At 41.0% G+C, this 22,141-nt stretch overlaps 1 protein-coding gene across 1 annotated transcript in view; it reads right to left on the bottom strand.

Moving 5' to 3' along the window:
• The window catches only part of LOC124805539 (protein goliath), a 663,220-nt gene that overhangs the window by 13,753 nt on the left and 627,326 nt on the right, over positions 1 to 22,141 (bottom strand). The window contains exons 6-9 of the mRNA XM_047266107.1: positions 5,469 to 5,586; positions 1,344 to 1,415; positions 854 to 936; positions 233 to 329 (exon numbers count right to left, since the gene is read on the bottom strand). Of these exons, the coding sequence (XP_047122063.1) occupies positions 233 to 329; positions 854 to 936; positions 1,344 to 1,415; positions 5,469 to 5,586 (370 nt within the window). The remainder of the gene's footprint in view (positions 1 to 232; positions 330 to 853; positions 937 to 1,343; positions 1,416 to 5,468; positions 5,587 to 22,141) is intronic.

Genomic DNA, 22,141 nt, shown 5'->3' with positions numbered 1-22,141 from the left:
ACAGTGAGAAAAGTTAGACTTTAATATCTCATCAATATCAGTGTTATTATGGGCAGAACATTAGCTCAGTTGGGTGCAGATGGGAAAGCAAATTTCCACAGAATGAGGCAAATGGTTAACTGTGTAAGTATTTGTATGGCAGTTAAGTTCCATTCTCAGAATTTCTTTTTCTCGTGTATTGTGACTATTCAGATTAGTTTTTGAAAGTGAATGTGACATAACTAGCTCTCACCACAAAGCCGTAGTGCTTCAGAATATCCATCTTGCACATGGGACACGTACGGTGCTCCAGCAGCCAGGGATCGATGCATGACTTATGAAACTCGTGCCTGTGAACAACAAAATCATTAACAACAACAGAAGTAAAATCGGACAAAATTTTGTACTATACAAATGCATAGCAGATTCAATTACAAGATAATGACATTGCTAGCATAGATAGATGGAAAAATACTAGGGCTGTGAAACAAAAATTCCAGTGAAGGCATTGTATATCAGCATTAGCCCATGTATGTCTGCTACCAGTCTGATGTCTGCCCATTGCCTGCTAATGTGATTTTTCCAGAGATTGTGTATTCATACAAGACAGGCATCAAATGACATAACACAGTGCTGTATAGAAACACTATATTCCCATGCTGTTCATTACAGGCTCCGCTAGAGACAACAGCTACACTTCTGAGCAGCGTGCACATCAGGAAACTGGCAGTGCTGCAGAAGGGTGCATTTGCGTTGACTGTGCGTTTGAGAGTGCATACTTAAATCTAAAAAGAGTGATATACTGAAAGCTGGTGAAATTCATTTTTGTATATTGTTTCAAAGAATTTCTATGACAGAAAACTGGGGTTCATACCTGCATGGCAAGATTCTCAGAACATCTGAGATCTTGTATGGTTCAATGCACACAGCACAGCATTCACCATCCCCTTGGATTTCCTGTAAACAAGCGATGAAATTGTTTAGTTTGTATTAGGAATGAAAAAGGCTTTAGTTTAATAAAAGGTTTTACAAATCCTTATCTACTTCCTCAAAACTGACCTGTACCAGTGAAAAATAAACCACTGAATGTTTCAGAAGATTGAGTTTTAATTGCTGAAGTAGTTTTAGATATAATTTCATATTAATGCAGCCTGATACATTAATAAGAACAATTAGTTAAAGGCCTTTGAAAAAGCTCATTACTGTGGGAAAACACACACATTTATGAAATATTCACATGGCATACAGAGCAAGTGTGAAGTTAGCATTATGCTTCCAGGCAGTAGCCACTCTCCAGTATTATCAAATGTCATCTTGATCTATGAATACAGTGAGTTTGTTGGTTATTAACTATTTATTCATACCTTGTCTTCTGATTTGATGTTCTTTGTTGGTATCTTAGACAATGCCTTCTTTGCTGCACTGCAGAGCCGCCTCTGTAACAGCATATAAAAAGCTGTGTAAATCATAATTTGTGTCTTTTATGATTTACTTTTGGAACTACTATGAAGTGATAGTGAATCATGAAGGTTAGATGTGTTATAGGGAAGTTATTTCTTTACTGGGAGCTTACACATATATACCACCCTGAAACAAACACACTCTGTTAATATTTTATCCTATTTTAAACTTCAGAATATTAAGAAGGAATCAGAATTTTAGAACCCTGTGTACTACTAATTAGTAGTCATTTCATATAACGATTCATGCGTCGGAAGTTGAAAATAACCCTCAACAAGAATTTCTTCCCAGAAATTTGTTTGAGATGAACTAAGTATTGAAATGAGTATTGGTAAGACTTTATGGATGCAGTTAAAGAGAAATTCACAGAGGAAGTATAACTTTAACTTTTTTCCCTTAAATTTACAAGTGTTGCTCTTTACTTCTCATACAATGACAGTGGTCATACAACAAAATGTCAGTAGTCTATATTCAACATATATTTATTATGATTACAATTTTGAATATTACTCATCAACACAATAAACAAAAAGTGATACGCTTGACAGTCTTGAATGTAAATGTCCATTTTTAATAATTACATGATCCTGTGGACCCATCCCACATCAAAATATTGCAATCAACAGTAATTTACATTGTTGAGCCAGTATCATTTTTCTACCAAGGAATGTCACTTGAAGGATATGTCACATTGTAAGAAAGACACTTCATAAGTGGTAGAGATAAGATATAGGGAAATCTTTCATTCTGACCCCTGTGCAAAGTTTGCAGAAAGCTGTTGATTGGAGTGACTTTGAAAATGGTCAAATTGAGATTCTCTAACAGTAGGAAGTGTGCATCACGGAAATAGCGAGGTTTGCTATGTGTTTGTGGACCATTTTTATTAGGAGCTACTAAAATTGATGACAAATGTAAAACTATTGGTGTTGTTGCAATATTGGAAATGCACACATCATCAAAGAATGATGACACCAATGGCTTCCCATTTCTACAAAGCAGAAGCAAAACAAGATAGTTCAAACTCAAGTCCTTCCTCCTTGGTTCTCTTAAATTTTACTTTCATCTGCTTTAAGGGAAACTAGCTTTCACAAGATGTAGGTGCATATTTAAATTTCTAATCTGAAGTGTCCACTTAATAAACCTTTCCTCATATTTCTTTCTGTAAACTGTCTTTGAGTCAGTTTTAATGATTCTCATTTGACTGAATGTTCTGTATTGTAAAACATACTTCACCAGTATATCTGGTCATTAGCATTTAACTGTCTTTGTCACATAAACCTCTAAGATCATTTTGATTTCAGAATGTTTGAAATCAGTTGGATCTAAGCATAAGTTGCCAAGTTGTCAGTGAAGACTGGTCTACACTATTCTACCCGCACTGGAAACTTCACTATGAAAAATAACTCAATAGCCTGTACATCTGATGACTCAATACATTCTGACAGAATATCAAACTTAAATTTTCTAAATGCAATTATTGTGAATGCTCCCTTGGAATGAGGATCAGTATTAATAGCTTGTGTGTTTCCAGTACCACTGTTACAGTATACCATTCAAAGAACTGTGTAATATGAAACTTAATAAGTTATAAGGTGTGAGACTAACCCTGCTCTCTTTGTATACACCTAATCCCTATACTCTTTTTCTACTTCTACAATGATTTTATAACAATTTGTATCTGTCAGAATTTCCAATAGTGTTCTAATGACACCTCTGCTGATATTTCATTTAATGTTTCATTTTTCTGTATTGCTTTTAGAAATTCACCCATTTTAATTAATATGGTCATCTAAACATGATGTATACAGCACTGATCAACCAAAATGTTTCTGGCAGTTAGCTGGGTAAGTAGCTTCATATCAGAAGCATTTAGATTTTGCAGCACAAGATATAGTGGAGTCAGGAACAGTTCATCAGTCATGTCCATACATGAATGCCTCCTCCATCCCCCCTCCCCCCCCCCCCCCATCTGATTCTCAAAGTGCAGCAGTAATGTGTTCTCCCTTGTTGAGTGCTACATCCAATGCTTAACATACAGCTCAGCAAGTGATGTGATCTTCACACTAATAAGGAATATTCCCATTGGTGCACTACATATCCTTCTCAGTTGTGTAATTGAAGTTTCTCAGCAAATTATTTTCTGTGGCCCCAATAATCACACTATTTACCAAGATATTTTGTCAGAGAGCCAAAAGGAGACATTTTTAACATTCGTATCCCACTATCACCTGGCAATTAGAATTTTTTGTCTATTTTCTGCTGTAGGTTTAATTTGCACTTGTGATGTAATTGGGATGTGTGTATGCTTTTTTCACCAGGGTTTCCAAAGCATAAAAGTTACCAGAGATCTCTAGACTGAAGCTGAGCTTTTAATGGTAATTGCTCTTGAATATTTTTGTTGACACTGAAGCCCTGATCTAAATACACTCACCAATCTAGCTATCACATTGCTCTCATAAAATGCAGTATGCATCTCTCTGCAAGTGCCAAGCATTACATTAAAGAACCAAAAGTAGCATGCATCACTCTTTAATCACATTCAACTACAGACATGAAAGTGATGATGCCATTCTCCAACCACATTCTAAGGTTGATTGTGGCATATAGATGAAGATGTAGATTACTGTCCCTAGCGACTTTTAGGAAATTTACACACCTATACATTTTGACTGCATAGGTTGTACTTGTTTTGTCATTGATACTTATTCAATGAAAGATAACAGTTACATGACATAGTGAACATGGTACGGGATTTAAACCTGTACACAGTAAAGGATTCAAACCTGTACAACCAGTGTGATAGCCATGAACTTTAGCCACTCCACTACTTCTGATTGGTTGAAATATGACTGACATTACAGGGACAGAAGATACTCACAGAACTTCAACATTGATTTTTCTCCAAAACAAGTGGGCATTGTGTGAAAACTTAGTAGCCAGGTACTCAAGACAGGTCCCTCTACAACATATTTAAAGACTCATCAAAATCCATGAATAATGGGTCTAATGGTCCCCCTGTAAAATCTATGCCCTGGAACTGGCTCACCTTTTTTGTATAGATACACTCCCCAGGAGAGTAGAGGAGAAAGGCTTATGTTGGTATACAATGGACATCCTGACTCTTCATCTTAGAAAAACTCTACTGCATAGTCTCAGACGTACAATAATGATAGCAGATTAAGAATTACTCATCAATGGGCACATTCTAAATGAAACTCTTAGACATTCAGATGGAACAAACTGAGATAGTTCCAACATATGGATAAGTTAAGCAAAGGGCTTAATTTTGCCAGCTTTGCACCTAAATATCTAGAGGTGTTCTTCTGTAAAAGTCTTTAGTAAGTTGGTAGGGGGGAGACAGCAGACAGGAAATTGAAAATGCCCAGTTATTCAAAACCAAAGCCACTCTTTCTTTAATTTGTATGAGTGTTTGGACTCAGAGATATAAATTCTAGTTAGGACTAATGCTTATATTAAACACATATTAAACAGATTCTTAACTCTTTTGGCTTGTAGACAGCTGATAGTGTTTTCTGAACAGTAAACAGCAGCTGAGTAGTGTAAGAGGAAGAGCAGTGGCTTTTAATGTTTTTAAAATAATCTAAAAATAATACAGATTATTATCAATGTGAATAGATTAGCACATATCATAACTGATTGTTATTACACTTTACAGAAGTGTGTTTGCTTCTGACTGTTAATATGTAACTTGAATCACTCCATCCCTCAAGGCTCTCCTTCAAGAAATACAATGAATACATTATTTTTACCGACTTACAGTAATATAGCATTAACTTTAATTTGTCTCCATCTATCCAATCAAGTGATATGATTTCTAATTGTTGATGTGGGAAAAAATAGCTTCTCTGCTAATATTCAGTTGTCCTTTAACTTTCTCATAATGTTCAAAAAGATTCTTTGAATTAGAAATGAAAATTCACAGCTCATGCCTTGTGCCTGCTCAGTGTCCATTCTTCAAATAATGTATGCAATTATTACAAGCATACTCATTGTGGAGTCAGACTTACCGAGAGACGGTCCTTGGCATGGATATAACGGAAACGCTGCACGTAGTAGAAGACCAGCCATGCCAGTGAGATGATCATCAGTACCACAAATGAGATGGACACGAACAGCACCGATGTCCTGCAGAAACACCAGCAACATGGTCACTAAATTGGTCTGCTTTACAAATGTCAACTGGAAACATATTTCACAAGTAGTCATAGCATTGCTAGCCTGTAAGTAAGTTATAATTATTGCATTCTTAATTTGGACTCTATGTGATAAAATAAAAGGATGCTTGTTGGTAATCAAACAAATAGCCTTTTATTTTTGACAGACACAAAGCTTACATATTATGATGATGATGATGTTGATGATTGATAATAACAATAATAAAGTTACCAACTAAAGAATGGCAGGTTACATATAGATTAATGAGAGTGTGTAAAACACTTAACTGTAGTTCACAATTTAAGGTGTATACACTATGCTTAAGAACATCAACTAAACACAATCATGTCATGTAAACATACAGGCATACAGGCAGAACCCACACAGAGAAAGTGAAAACATGACACATGAGGATGAGCCAGTCTGTGGATCTGAGACCTTCCACTACAGTGAGATGACTTGGATAAAATGTTTCTGGTACACTTACCACGTCAAATTTGGATAAAATCCTAATCTTTTGATGACTGACTCCATCTTCATCAGGAACAATGTCTGACTATTGTGAAACTAGTGAGGTTCCCAATTTATGCCCAAAGAGTGGCATCTGGTGGGCTGGATTACACCACGATGACACCACAGAAATAGTGGGTACTGACTTGGCTCCCTTCATGCCCATAGATTATGTTTGTGTGCTCACTGTATCCAGCATTGCTTGCAGCACTATCACTTGCATCAGATGGTAAACTACAAGGAGTCTTTCTCTGTACTCACAGAGGGGTGATACTGTACAGTAATTGTTTTCCATAGAGTGCCTCTACAGTTTGTAACCTGACACATGGTTACATCACTTCACTCTATCACCCTTACTGAAAAGCACAGAAGGAAGAAATGAGAGTGAGGCTTCCTGGTCATAGTAGCAAGTAGAGATATCTTTTCTTCATAAGGTGTGAGTGCTTTGTATACACTTTGACTTCTAAGAGTAGATGGCTGTACCAGTATTGTCTCGTGGACTGAGAGCACATGACACTCCTAATAGCAATCTGTCCATTGACTAACAATGTTGAGCTTATAATGTTCCCTTCTCTACCTCAGGTCTTGCCTAAATACTCCTCCCCTCTCAGCCATTTGTTTATGGAAAATTTGGAAATGGCTTCCTGAAATAAGATACCTAAATCTGAATATCCATAAGTCACAACAGCATTTTATTAATAATTCAAGGTATTTCACAGATGAGAACAATACATAAATATTTCCTATGTGCCCTGAATTCTGCAAAATTATTTCACACTGAATATTTAGCTTCAACAAGCCACCAATTTAATAAGTAATACAAATGTCTATTGTGAGTGTGTACATCTTACTGTTAAGGACCCCGTACATGATAAAACAATTTCTCAAACTTTACTACAAGAGAGTGCTGAAAAGTAATGCCTGCAAATGTTGTATGTGAAAATTCTTTAACTTTTTAAATGAGAGAATATTATTAACATTCTACTTCTTTATTTTTCGTGTCTACATATTTGCAGCCCTTTGCAATTAGAGGTCTCCGAATTACAGCCTGTAACATAGTGGTGCACGAGAATCAGCGTGCTGATAAAGTTTCGAATTCGGAGAGTTCATCCACACAAGGAGCACCTTCGTCTTCGGTATGACAATCCCAGACAACACACAAGTGCTGTGACATCTCCAACAATCTGATGCCTTGGGTTCACTGTTATCAGTCATCCTACATACGATCCCTACTTGGCCCCATCCAATTTTCATCTGCTTCCAAAAGTAACGATAGCAGTGAAGTGGTGCAAGCAGAGGGGAGGTTGTGGCTTTGTCAACAGAGTAAAACATTCTACAGTGATAGTATCAACAAACTGGTCTCGCGTTGGAAGAAATGAGTTTGTTGCTAGGGTGACTGTACTGAAAAACATGTAGACATGAAGAATAAAAATATAGAATGTTAGTAACATTTATTTCATTTAGAAACTTCAAGGATTTTCACATAAAAAATTTGGAGGCATTATTTTTCAGCAGGCCCTGACAGTTTTGTCAAATATAGTGCTCAAAATAAATGTTGCATATTGCTTTATTGTCAAATACTGGGCATGATAGAAAACAAAACTGATTTTGTTCTGTCAGCTACTGTCGTATGAAAACAAAACAAATAAGATAAACATACTTCCATTTGAAAAACACAAACAAAAAACAAAAACAAACCCTTACAAAAGATTCCACTGCAGACACTACAATTTCATCTCATTGTCATCTTGTATAAAACATTGTTTATGAACCAATTAGTCCTCCTTGTAACTGGAGAGACTTTTCAATGCAGTTTGGCATCTCCTTAGCAAATTGTGCAGATAATCCTGTGGGACATTATCCTGTTCCTCCACACTGGTCTCTATGAGGCCCTTTAAGACCTCTGGTGGGGCAGAATGACTGAAAACTGATTGTTTTAGCAAGGCCCACACATCCTCAATGCAAATGAGATCTGGAGAATATGGAGGCCATTTCATCTGACTGGTTTTATGCTGCATTAAGAAGGTGTTCAAAGGTTGTGATGACAGGGTGAATCCCACTCTAGTACGTTTACCAAAGAAAGCCACAATGCGTGCAAGGATTTAATTTCGATACTTCTCACTAGTCATCATCCCATATATCGGCACAAGGTGTAGCCTGTGGCCATAGACAATTTCACCCCAAACTACCACGATAAGGGTGGATGTCTATGATACAATTAGACTGTAAATGTTGCCCTCGTTGCCTCGACACACGAGTATCAATATTGTCAGGTTAGAGACTGATATGGGTCTCATCAGGAAAGAGTGTTGTGTCCCTCTGCTGCCTATCCCACAAAGAATGGTTTCATGCCCATGCAATATGAGCCCCTCTCTACAACTGATTTAGAGGAGGAGCCTCGAGATATCTTCTGTCTCCCTGATGATGGAGGCTACTGCACACTGTTTGTGTTGACACTTGCAAATGGTTCAAATGGCTCCGAGCACTATGGGACTTAACTTCTGAGGTCATCAGTCCCCTAGAACTTAGAACTGCTTAAACCTAACCAACCTAGAGACATGACACACATCCATGCCCGAGGCCAGATTCGAACATGCGAATGTAGCGATCGCGCAGTTTCAGACTGTAGCACCTAGAACTGCTCAGCCACTCTGGTCGGCTGACACTTGCAATCTTATAGTTGTTTGTAACTGCCACGACAGACGTGCAGTGTTGTGTTGAGTACTTCTGCTTGCTTTTACATGCAGTTATCAGTGCTGAATAACTGTTCTTTTTCTGCCGCAGCCTTTTCAGTGGCGATCTTCAGTTGATCTTGTCGCTAGAAACTTATTCCAGATTCTAGACACATCAGTTTGGCTCACAGCGACGTCCACCTGTCTCATTCCTTGTTCCATTAGTGTGATTACTGTTGTCCAGACCATACTGAAGCAACACAATTCTCGTAATAGCACACACTACAAGTGTTGAAATGTTTAAAAGTGGCAAAGTTGCTATATACTGCCCCCCCCCCCCCCCCAATCCCCCACACTAGAAACAGTGACCTTTTCCACTCGTATTACATTAAAAACAAATACTACATTAAAAACAAATATTACACTAAAAACGAACCAATGTATTGATGTCGAAAAGTATTTGTGGATGAAAGTGTTCATTATTGCCGGCCAGGGTGGCCGAGCTGTTCTAGGCGCTACAGTCTGGAACCGCGCGAACGCTACGGTCGCAGGTTCGAACCCTGCCTCGGGCATGGGTGTGTGTGATGTCCTTAGGTTTAAGTAGTTCTAAGTTCTAGGGGACTGATGACCATAGATGTTAAGTCCCATAGTGCTCAGAGCCATTTGAACCATTTTTTTGTTCATTATTAAAGTCTCGGCAATATTTATATCACCCTTTGCATTTAAGGGTGTGCAGCTGAACTCGACGTGTTTGTCGAACAGAGATCGTGTTTGAGAGAAATTCTGATGCCATAGAATTTTACTTAATGGAAGGATTGAAAAGAGGTACGCTTAGTAGATAGTAGCGTCTCCAATGCTCGGAGAGCAGTGAGCCGACCACACCGCATCCAATGGCACCCTTACCAGCAACTCACCAACTACTGGGCGTGATCAGGTTGGTGCGCAAGTTCGTAGCGTTTTTGTTTTGTATGTTGGTATTCCGGTAGTCATGGGATTATTTATCGATTGTCATTTCTCATTTGTAGTTCACTGTTGCTATTTGAATTTATATTTTGTCATGTGAATATGGTGAGTGGAGCTGTGGACGCGAGAAGATGTAGTGCCAAGTGGAGAAATAGGAATATTTCAGACATATTGAGTTCAATGGATGGGGGTGACAGCAGCGGAAGCAGCCACAAACGTTCGTGCCGTGTATGGGAATGATGCCATTGGACAGAACGTGGCAATAAAATGGTTTCCCGTTTTAAGGAGGATGGTTTTGACATTAATGATGATGATGATGATGATGATGATGATGATGATGATTAGTTTGTGGGGCGCTCAACTGCGCGGTCATCAGCGGACATTAATGACCCTCGACGTTCAGGAAGACCTTCGGGGTTTGATGAAGTTCGTTTAAACGCATTAATCCAAAATGATCCACGTCATTGTACTCGAGAAATGGCAAATGTGATGAATTGTGATCATTCCACTATCGCGCGACATTTGCATGCTATGAGAAAGGTTCAAAAGACGGGTGTATGGGTACGGCATGTTCTAAGTCAAAACCATAAAAATCAACAAGTGACCGTTTGTGCACCTCTGCTTACTCGTCATCAATTGGCTCGTGAACAATACCGACAATTCCTATCTTGCATCATTATTGTTGACGAGAAACTGTGTCTTTATGCCGACATACGGAAAAGAAAGGAATGGTTGAACCCAAAGAAAGCAGCAACTCACCATAAAAAGATCTGTGCGCATCTGTAAAAGATACTTTCATGCATCTGGTGAAAGAGCAACGGTGTGGTGTACCGCGAACTGCTTTAACGAGGTGTAACCATCACTGCTGACATTTATTGTCAACAACTGCGACGTCTTGCACACGCAGTCCAAGAACAACGACCACGAAGACTCCGTTAAGGAATGCTACTCAACGATAACGCCCGCCCGCATTCTGCTAGACTATACAAGAGTCGGATTGGGAAGTCATTCCGCACCCACCTTATTCACCTGATCTTGCGCCCTCAGGTTTTCACCTTTTCCGCTCTCTATCGAACCATCTTCAGGGAACTCCCTCTCCGAATGAAAACGCGCTCCGAACGTGGCTCGACGAACACTTCGCCTTAAAACCACGTGATTTCTGCAGTCGCGGAATGGAACAGTACCCCGAGCGTTGACAGACTGTTGTAAATAGCGAAGGATAATACAATATTGATGACTGAAGTGTATCTGTTGTGTTTGTTGAACTCGTGAAAAAGCGCTACGAACTTGTGCACTAACCTACTAACACCTGGTAGATTCGCAACAGTCGGTGCATCCGCCTGGCAGGCGGTTCACCCTTTAGCAGGTGACAGAAGGGCAAGTTGTGCAGGTTGGGGACGGGCAGCTGCGACGACAAACACGCTCCCGTCGCTGCACGGTGCTCTGCTCGCTGGCCTTTGGGGCTTCCTGAAAGGTCAGCGGGCGAGCTAGTTCGCGGTCAGCAGCGCTTGCGTCTAAATAGAACCCGTAACGTTCCGAGCCCAGCTTCAGCACCGGCGATAACAACTTCTAGTGCGCTGATGTTCAGTTCTATACTTTTTCGACGAGAATTGCATGTGTGTGAAACATGACATCTACATCTAGGTCTATATTCCGCGAAGTGCATGGCAGAAGGTACGTCCCATTGCAGCGGTGATGGCGGCTTTTTCCCGTGCCGGTCACGTATGGAGCGCGGGAAAAACGATTGTTCGAATCCCTCTGTGCATGCTGTAATGAATCTAATATTTCAGAATGAGATTTTCACTCTCCAGCGGAGTGTGTGCTGATATGAAACTTCCTGGCAGACTAAAACTGTGTGCCGGACCGAGACTCGAACTCGGGACCTTTGCCTCTCGCGGGCAAGTGCTCTACCAGCTGAGCTACCCAAGCACGACTAACGCCCCATCCCGAGTTCGAGTCTCGGTCCGGCACACTGTTTTAATCTGCCAGGAAGTTTTGAATCTAATATTACTCTCACGATCCCTATGGGAGCAATGTGTGTGTGTGTGTGTGTGTGTGTGTGTAGGGGGGGGGGGGGAGGGGGGGGGCTGGGGGGGATTGTAGTATATTCCTAGAGTCATATTTTAGAGCCGGTTCTTGAAATGTTGTTAGCAGACTTTCTCAGCATAGTTTCCGTATAGCTTCAAGAGTCTGCCGGTTCAGTTCCCTCAACATCTCAATAATACTGTCCCAAGTCTGTAATCACCCATCCTGCCCTTTTCTGTATATACGTTCAATATCCCCTGCCAGTCCTACTTCGTACGGGTCAAAATGGCTCTGAGCACTATGGGACTTAACGTCTGAGGTCATCAGCCCCCTAGAACTTTGGAGAAAGACTTAAACCTAACTAACCTAAAGACATCACACACATCCATGCCCGAGGCAGGATTCGAACTTGCGACGTAGCGGTCGCGCGGTTCCAGACTGAAGCGCCTAGAACCGCTCGACCACACCGGCCAGCTCGTACGGGTCCAACACACCTGATCAATATTCAAGGATGGGTCGCACATATAGGAATTTTTTTTATGAACACTTTCCTATGTCTCTTTTAGTGTCAAGTACGTTTTATCGTATCATATCTATTTAACAATAGCCTTTAATATAAGAGGCGATAATTCTCTTTTGTAGCGCGTAGTCGGTCGACAGAGTATAAGGGCGATGAAAGGGCGTTGCACGTCCGTTCACGCAATTACAATGTTTCTTACACGTACAACACAATTTGATCTATGCTGGTCGTTTGCTATTACATGGTGATGAAGTGGCGTTGTTCGTTCATTCACGCGTTATTTTTAGTAATATGATAAAAAATTAATCTTGATAATATTTTTCATTCAGGGGGCGTCACCAATAAGAAGTATATCTACATTAACTGATAAAAACACCTACTCGACCATCTGTGTACAGGTTAACCGAGATTATTGCATTGTGCCATTTACAAACTACAGTTTCACTGTTTTATGTCCTATGCCAGCTTTTGTTAATAGCGATGGGTGCGTTATGCAGCATTCGTTGTGAAAGGGCCGATATATTCTAATAGTGTTAAGTCGGGGTAGTGTGTTCCAACTTATATGAATCTATGCATAGTTTGTTACATTTTCGTGACGCCTGTATATAAGAAGGGTAGAAGGACGGATCCTCAAAATTACAGACCAATATCCTTAACATCAATTTGCTGCAGGATTCTCGAACATATTCTCAGTTCAAATATAATGAATTTCCTTGAGACAGAGAAGTTGCTGTCCATGCATCAGCACGGCTTTAGAAAGCATCGCTCCTGTGAAACGCAACTCGCCCCTTTTTCACATGATATCTTGCGAACCATGGATGAAGGGTATCAGACGGATGCCTTATTCCTTGACTTCCGGAAAGCGTTTGACTCGTTGCCCCACTGCAGACTCCTAACTAAGGTACGACCATATGGGATTGGTTCCAAAGTATGTGAGTGGCTCGAAGACTCCTTATGTAATAGAACCCAGTACATTGTCCTCGATGGTGAGTGTTCATGGGCGGTGAAGGTATAATCTGGAGTGCCCCAGGGAAGTGTGGCAGGTCCGCTGTTGTTTTCTATCTACATAAATGATCTTTTGGATAGGGTGGATAGTAATGTGCAGCTGTTTGCTGATGATGCTGTGGTGTACGGGAAGGTGTCGTCGTTGAGTGACTGTAGGAGGATACAAGATGACTTGGACAGGATTTGTGATTGGTGTAAAGAATGGCAGCTAACTCTAAATATAAAATGGCTCTGAGTACTATGGGACTCAACTGCTGAGGTCATTAGTCCCCTAGAACTTAGAACTAGTTAAACCTAACTAACCTAAGGACATCACAAACATCCATGCCCGAGGCAGGATTCGAACCTGCGACCGTAGCGGTCTTGCGGTTCCAGACTGCAGCGCCTTTAACCGCACGGTAACTCTAAATATAGATAAATGTAAATTAATGCAGATGAATAGGAAAAAGAATCATGTAATGTTTGAATATTCAATTAGTAGTGTAGTGCTTGACACAGTCACGTCGATTAGATATTTGGGCGTAACATTGCAGAGCGATATGAAGTGGGACAAGCATGTAATCGCAGTTGTGGGGAAGGCGGATAGTCGTCTTCGGTTCATTGGTAGAATTTTGGGAAGATGTGGTTCATCTGAAAAGGAGACCGCTTATAAAACACTAATACGACCTATTCTTGAGTACTGCTCGAGCGTTTGGGATCCCTATCAGGTCGGATTGAGGGAGGACATAGAAGCATTTTAGAGGCGGGCTGCTAGATTTGTTACTGGTAGGTTTGATCATCACGCGAGTGTTACGGAAATGCTTCAGGAACTCGGGTGGGAGTCTCTAGAGGAAAGTAATCGCTACTGAGGAAATTTAGAGAACCAGCATTTGAGGCTGACTGCAGAACAATTTTATTGCCGCCAACTTACATTTCGCGGAAAGACCACAAAGATAAGATAAGAGAGATTAGGGCTCGTACAGAGGCATATAGGCAGTCATTTTTCCCTCGTTCTGTCTGGGAGTGGAACAGGAAGAGAAGATGCTAGTTGTGGTACGAGGTACCCTCCGCCACGCACCGTATGGTGGACTGCGGAGTATGTATGTAGATGTAGTCATAACCTGGTGCAGAGGCTTTACGTTTAAGATTCTCAACCTTTCTATAAGTTATTTGTTTTAAGATATAATTGCGTTGGTCTTTTATCTTTGGTAGTCATGGTCTCAGTTAGACATGCGCAATGTTCCCCGTCATGTTGATTTGAAACGTGTTATCTAGTCCTACTTACAAGGGAACCTCCCCATCGCACCCCTCTCAGATTTAGTTATAAGTTGGCACAGTGGATAGGCCTTGAAAAACTGAACACAGATCAATCGAGAAAACAGAAAGAAGTTGTGTGGAGCCATGAAAAAAATAAGCAAAATATACAAATACAAACTGAGTAGTCCATGCGCAAGATAGGCAACATCAAGCATAATGTCAGCTCAGGAGCGCCGTAGTAGCGTAAAAATAAAATAAAATAAAATAAAAAAACAGTCCCGTGATTAGCGTGAGCAGCTGCGGAACGAGAGGTCCTTGGTTCAAGTCTTCCTTCGAGAGAAAAGTTTAATTTTTTATTTTCAGACAATTATCAAAGTTCAGGCACTCACACATAATCAACTTCGCTCTCCAAAATTCCAGGACATGTTCAAATTTGCTTGGACATATGCAGGATTTGACGGTCTACACACGGAAAAAATTGAAAACGTTAAAAACATATGTTTTGACAGAGCACAGGGAAAACTGTGCGACTGTGAAATTGTTGCATTCATTTGTTGCAGTTTGTCACAAACTCTTATGTTTTCATCTATTTTTTGGAAGTGATTATCAAATCCACAAGAAAACCTAAATCGGGCAAGGTAGAAGAATCTTTTTACCCATTCGCCAAGTGTACAAGTTAGGCGGGTCGACAACATATTCCTGTCATGTGACGCACATGCCGTCACCAGTGTCGTATAGAATATATCAGACGTGTTTTCCTGTGGAGGTATCGGTTGGCGTATGACCTTGAGTTCAAATGTTTTCGGTTCCCATTGGAGAGGCACGTCCTTTCGTCTACTAATCGCACGGTTTTGCGGTGCGGTCGCAAAACACAGACACTTAACTCATTACAGTGAACAGAGACGTCAATGAACGAACGGAGAGATCATAACTTTGCGAAAATAAAGAAAGTAAACTTTTCACTCGAGGGAATACTTGAACCAAAGACCTCTCGTTCCGCAGCTGCTCACGCTAACCACGGGACCACAGCGCTCCTAAGCTTACATTATCCTTGATGTTGCCTATCTTGCGCATGGACTACTCAGTTTGTATATTTTGCTTATTTTTTTCATAGTTGCCCACAACTTCTTCCTGTTTTCTCGATTGATCTGTGTTCAGTTTTTCAAGGCCTATCCACTGTGCCAACTTATAACTAAATCTGAGGGGGGTGCGATGGGGAGGTTCCCTTGTTAGTTTCAGGTGAGCTCCCGAGGCCCATCGCACGGCGTCCATGGAGACGAGGCGCACGCCAGAGCTTACGTCTTGGTGTTGACTTAGCACGTACGTGCCGCATTTTTAAAATGTGACTATGCCTATTCAGGCTGTTTTATTTTTAGACAATGCCCTCTTAGAAAAATTATAGATTCAGGTATATCTTTTGAAGAAGGTTCAATTATATGGGCTGAAACCTAGGTAAAGGTTGGTTTCATTACCGCAATCGAGGCTGATAGTTTTTTATATATCAGATAAAAATCCTCCGATCAAAGTATGAAATTGTAATGTGGATAAAGAAGAAATCAAAGCAAATCTGTTGCGCCACAGAATGGAAATCACAGATACAATCAGGAAACGATGATCACAGTTTTCTAGACACTTACACAGAATGAATAACAAAAGGTTCTCAAAAAAAGTACAGAATTCAGCTTCATCTATAAAGAATAAATGCAACTGGCTAACTGAAATGCATGGAGATCTAAAGGAAACTGACATGCATGAAGAAGTCTTTCAAGTCAGAACAAAATACCGAGCCACAATTACCAATAATGAACACGCTGAGAAGCCAGTTCGACAAGCTACAGAATGCGCTAAAGGACAAAAGGAGTTCAAAATGGTTCAAATGGCTCTGAGCACTATGGGACTTAACTTCTGAGGTCATCAGGCCCCTAGAACTTAGAACTACTTAAACCTACCTAACCTAAGGACATCACACACATCCATGCTCGAGGCAGGATTCGAACCTGCGACCGCAGCGGTCGCGCGGTTCCAGACTGTGGCGCCTAGAACCCCTCGGCCACCATGGCCGGCAACAAAAGGAGTAACAAAGTGAAAGGATGTAGAGATACTGGGGAAAAAAATGTGCTTGATTTGAAACACGATTCCTATCTGGGCACAACGAAAACAAATGCACGCTGCCATTATTGTTGGTGCAGTTTTTCAGCGTGGTCTCGACTACCGGATCACGGACAAAACAGTGTCGGGTACACAGTTCAGTGGTGAACCATCATAACACGTCTGACCATACATTTCGTGTAACAGGCTGTCAGTACATGTGGCAGAGAGCGGGAAGCGACAGAAGCTCAGACTTGTTGCGCCGCGCTTTTGGCAACACTGCGTCTGCGTTCAGCGAACAAGAGGCTGCGACCGTAGACCGATGGCCGAGTCGTGCCTTTAACGCGAGACCAGCTTCCAGTCTCCGGAATCGTACTTTCACTCAGTAGCGGAGTGTCTGCTGTAAAAATAACTTCCCGGCTGATGAAAGCTGTGCAACAGGGCGGTATTCAAACCCGGTTCTTTGGGTACGCCAGTAACGCCTTAACAAGCCGCGCAATGAGACAGAATTCAAGGTTTCAGTGGGTCAGTGGCTTCGGGGTGTAGCTCACGGACAATTCAAGGACACAACAGATCTGTAACTCAAGTTCTGCCACTAATCTACATTTGACTTTTTTTGTGCGAGGAGCGTTTGAAAAGTCCGTGCAAAAATAAAAACTACTTACGTGTTTGGGGTAAACCTTTTTTATTTTTCGACATAGTCTCCAGCGTCCAACGCTGTTCTAATTTGTTGAACCCTTCCGAATAATAGGAACTGACCAAGTCTGCAAAATACTTATTAGTTGCTGCAATCACTTCCTCGTTTGAATAAAATCTTTGTCCCACCACCCATTTCTTCAAATTGGGGCGCCGGTCGCGGTGGCCAAGCGGTTCTAGGCGCTTCGGTCTGGAACCACGCGACCACTACGGTCGCATGTTCGAATCCTGCCTCAGGCATGGATATGTGTGATGTCCTTAGGTTAGTTAGGTTTAAGTAGTTCCAAGTTCTACAGGTCTGGTGACCTCAGATGTTAAGTTCCATAGTGCTCAGAGCCATTTGAACCACTTTTTTCAAATTGGGGTAACAAATATTTGTCTGAGGGAGCCAAGTCTGGAGAATAGGGGGGGGGGGGGGGATGTGAAACGAGTTGGAATCCTATTTCCATTAATTTTGCGACCACAACTGCTGAGTTGTGCGCTGGTTCGTTGTCGTGATGGAAAGGGCTTTTTTTTTTTGCGGTCCAATCGCCGGCGTTTTGCTTGCAGCTTGGTTTTGAAACGCTCCAATAGCAATGAATAATATGCACCTGTAATGGTTTTACCCTTTTCCAGATATTAGATGAGGATTTTCCCATGCGATTCCCAAAAGACAGTCGCCATAACCTTTCCTGCCGAAGGACTGGTCTTCGCCTTTTTTGGTGCAGATTCTCCCTTGGTAACCAATTGCTTAGATTTTTTTTTGTCTCAGGAGTACAGTAATGTATTCATGTTTCATCCACCATGACGAAACGACGCTTAAAGTCCTGCGGATTCTTCCTGGTGCCATCCTTGCAACACTTCACTTCACACAATTCCGTTTTTCGTCAAGTGTGAGCAATCGCGGAACCCATCTTGCGGATAGCTTTCTCATGTCCAAATGTTTATGCAAAATATTATGTACCAGTTCATTCGAGATGCCCACAACATTAGCAATCTCACACACCTTAACTCTTCGGTCATCCATCACCATATCATGGATTTTATCAATGATTTCTGTAGTTGTAACCTCCACAGGGCGCCCAAAACGTTCAGCATCACCTGTGCCCATATGGCCACTCCGAAAATTTTGAAACCACTTATACACTGTTCTAATGGAAGGTGCAGAGTCACCGTAATGTTAATCAAGCTTCTCTTTAGTCTACCGAGGCGTTTTTCCTTTCATAAAGTAATGTTTAATCAGCACACGAAATTCTTTTTCGTCCATTTTTTGACAGTCACTCGACATCCTTGATTCACACGAATGGCAAGCACAAATAAATAGACCAATATGGCTGGAACATGGTGTGCGTTCTTTCCAAAGATGCTACTAACTAAATATGACCTCGATACGCGCTGGTGGTGCCATCTCTCGGACTTTGCACGGACTTTTCAAACGCCTCTCGTATGTTGTAGGGATTTAACATTTCGTCACAGACACGTAATTAAGGCCGAAGCATTTAGAATGGATATAATGCTTGCTGTGCATTAATGGTGAAGGACTATCGTTATGAGAAAATCACTCATCGTAATATTTTCAACACCATTGTATAAAATATAACTCTAGATTTTTTATAGTGTCCGTCTACAAATACATTGGTAAGGTGCAAAAACGATTTGCTGTGAGCTGTTTATCCGAAACGTGGGATGTAGTGGCTACATCATTTTCTCATTAGCTTACCTCCGGACCATTATATATTACGTAAAAAGTATCATTTTTCGAAACGCCGTAATCCTCTCCTATGGCGACGCATTATTTTGAAATTTGACCCAATGGTGCTTACAACCTTCTTCTGTAATGGTGCACCACCATGGCGCCCTGCCATATCACCATCGTGCCTAGCGATACTTCAAACAACAACATGCGAAAAAAGGCCACAGTTCAGAAGTCCAAGCTGATATAATCATCGCCTCCGAACTGTTTCTTTACCGTACGCTGTACACAATGGTGTTGAATCAGTTCACATCCTCTGGCGTTTCGCATTTTATTACATCGCATTCTCAGTGCTTTCAGATCAGTCGTGCTTGAACTGTCAAACCCGATTACGCGCTGACTTAATGTTACAATATTGTCGTCGACTACTACAAGGCGGCGATACTGTCACAACGCGACCAATTTGGCCTTCAAGCCGTCGGCACACGGACCGTGCTGTCGAACCTTTTTATTCTATGTTCCTTGTGTCGAACGTTAACGTTGAGCGTGCCAAGTTCAACGTGCTGCTGAACGCTCAGGAACGATGCGACTTGTGCATGCTGTACGTGGGCCCCAACGTGGCATTCGCGATCGCAACGCACTCCAACGGCAGTTGAGGGATGTTTCTAGTTCGTGAATCACACTGTTTACTCAACAGGCGCGCTTAAAATTCCCACGTTAGCTCCATTAAAACGCACATTTCCTCCATCGTCCACGAAAAGGAAAATACCATATCCAATCAATAAGGATACAGGCTTATAAAAGTGCCATTACAAATAGTGCGGTACAAATTTGGAATACTTCTCTCATAAGATAAACATTATTTCGTCATTCCTACATTTTAGTAAAACCCCGAGGTCAGTCTTACTTGATCACTGTTCGTGCCCAGCAGCAGAATCTTTGCAACATGTGAATTATGAAGCGTAAAAGAAAAAGGAGCAAAATATCTTTATACAAGTAGAGCAAGCTGTCCAGTAGATTAAGTCATTTGAACAAAGTCACCCCTCGAAAGAAAAAAGGTGAACTTATATTTACATAACATCAAATATTATAGTATGTACTTATATTAAATGGAATGTCAGATCCCTTAATCGGGCAGGTAGGTTAGAAAATTTAAAAAGGGAAATGGATAGGTTAAAGTTAGATATAGTGGGACTTAGTGAAGTTCGGTGGCAGGAGGAACAAGACTTTTGGTCAGGCGAATACAGGGTTATAAATACAAAATCAAAACGGGGGAACGCAGGAGTAGGTTTAATAATGAATAAAAAAATAGGAGTACGGGTAAGCTACTACAAACAGCATAGTGAACGCATTACTGTGGAGAAGATAGACACGAAGCCAACGCCTACTACAGTAGTACAAGTTTATATGCCAACTAGCTCTGCAGATGACGAAGAAATTGAAGAAATGTATGATGAAATAAAAGAAATTATTCAGATAGTGAAGGGAGACGAAAATTTAATAGTCATGGGTGACTGGAATTCGGTAGTAGGAAAAGGAAGAGAAGGAAACGTAGTAGGTGAATATGGATTGGGAGGAAGAAATGAAAGAGGAAGCCGTCTGGTAGAATTTTCCACAGAGCACAACTTAATGATAGCTAACACTTGGTTCAAGAATCATAAAAGAAGGTTGTATACATGGACGAAGCCTGGAGACACTGACAGGTTTCAGATAGATTATATAATGGTAAGACAGAGATTTAGGAACCAGGTTTTAAATTGTAAGACGTTTCCAGGAGCAGATGTGGACTCTGACCACAATCTATTGGTTATGAACTGTAGATTAAAACTGAAGAAACTGCAAAAAGGTGGGAATTTAAGGAGATGGGACCTGGATAAACTGAAAGAGCCAGAGGTTGTACAGAGTTTCAAGGAGAGCATAAGGGAACAATTGACAGGAATGGGGGAAAGAAATACAGTAGAAGAAGAATGGGTAGCTTTGAGGGATGAAGTAGTGAAGGCAGCAGAGGATAAATTGGGTAAAAAGACGAGGGCTAGTAGAAATCCTTGGGTAACAGAAGAAATATTGAACTTAATTGATGAAAGGAGAAAATATAAAAATGCAGTAAATGAAGCAGGCAAAAAGGAATACAAACGTTTGAAAAATGAGATCGACAGGAAGTGCAAAATGGCTAAGCAGGGATGGCTAGAAGACAAATGTAAGGATGTGGAGGCTTGTCTCACCAGGGGTAAGATAGATACTGCCCACAGGAAAATTAAAGAGACCTTTGGAGAAAAGAGAACCACTTGCATGAATATCAAGAGCTCAGATGGAAACCCAGTTCTAAGTAAAGAAGGGAAAGCAGAAAGGTGGAAGCAGTATATAGAGGGTCTATACAAGGGCGATGTACTTGTGGACAATATTATGGAAATGGAAGAGGATGTAGATGAAGATGAAATGGGAGATATGATACTGCGTGAAGAGTTTGACAGAGCACTGAGAGACCTGAGTCGAAACAAGGCCCCGGGAGTAGACAACATTCCATTAGAACTACTGACAGCCTTGGGAGAGCCAGTCGTGACAAACTCTACCATCTGGTGAGCAAGATATATGAGACAGGCGAAATACCCTCAGACTTCAAGAAGAATATAATTATTCCAATCCCAAAGAAAGCAGGTGTTGACAGATGTGAAAAATTACCGAACTATGAGTTTAATAAGTCACGGCTGCAAAATACTAACACGAATTCTTTACAGACGAATGGAAAAACTAGTAGAGGCCGACCTCGGGGAAGATCAGTTTGGATTCTGTAGAAATATAGGAACACGTGAGGCAATATTGACCCTACGACTTATCTTAGAAGCTAGATTAAGGAAAGGCAAACCCAGGTTTCTAGCATTTGTAGACTTAGAGAAAGCTTTTGACAATGTTGACTGGAATACTCTCTTTCAAATTCTGAAGGTGGCAGGGGTAAAATACAGGGAGCGAAAGGCTATTTACGACTTGTACAGAAACCAGATGGCAGTTATAAGAGTCGAGGGACATGAAAGGGAAAGCAGTGGTTGGGAAGGGAGTGAGACGGGGTTGTAGACTCTCCCCGATGTTATTCAATCTGTATATTGATTAAGCAGTGAAGGAAACAAAAGAAAAATTCGGAGT

The sequence above is a fragment of the Schistocerca piceifrons genome, chromosome 7, assembly GCF_021461385.2.
Source record: "Schistocerca piceifrons isolate TAMUIC-IGC-003096 chromosome 7, iqSchPice1.1, whole genome shotgun sequence".
NCBI lineage: Eukaryota > Metazoa > Arthropoda > Insecta > Orthoptera > Acrididae > Schistocerca > Schistocerca piceifrons.
This window is presented reverse-complemented; position numbering and strand designations above follow the sequence as displayed.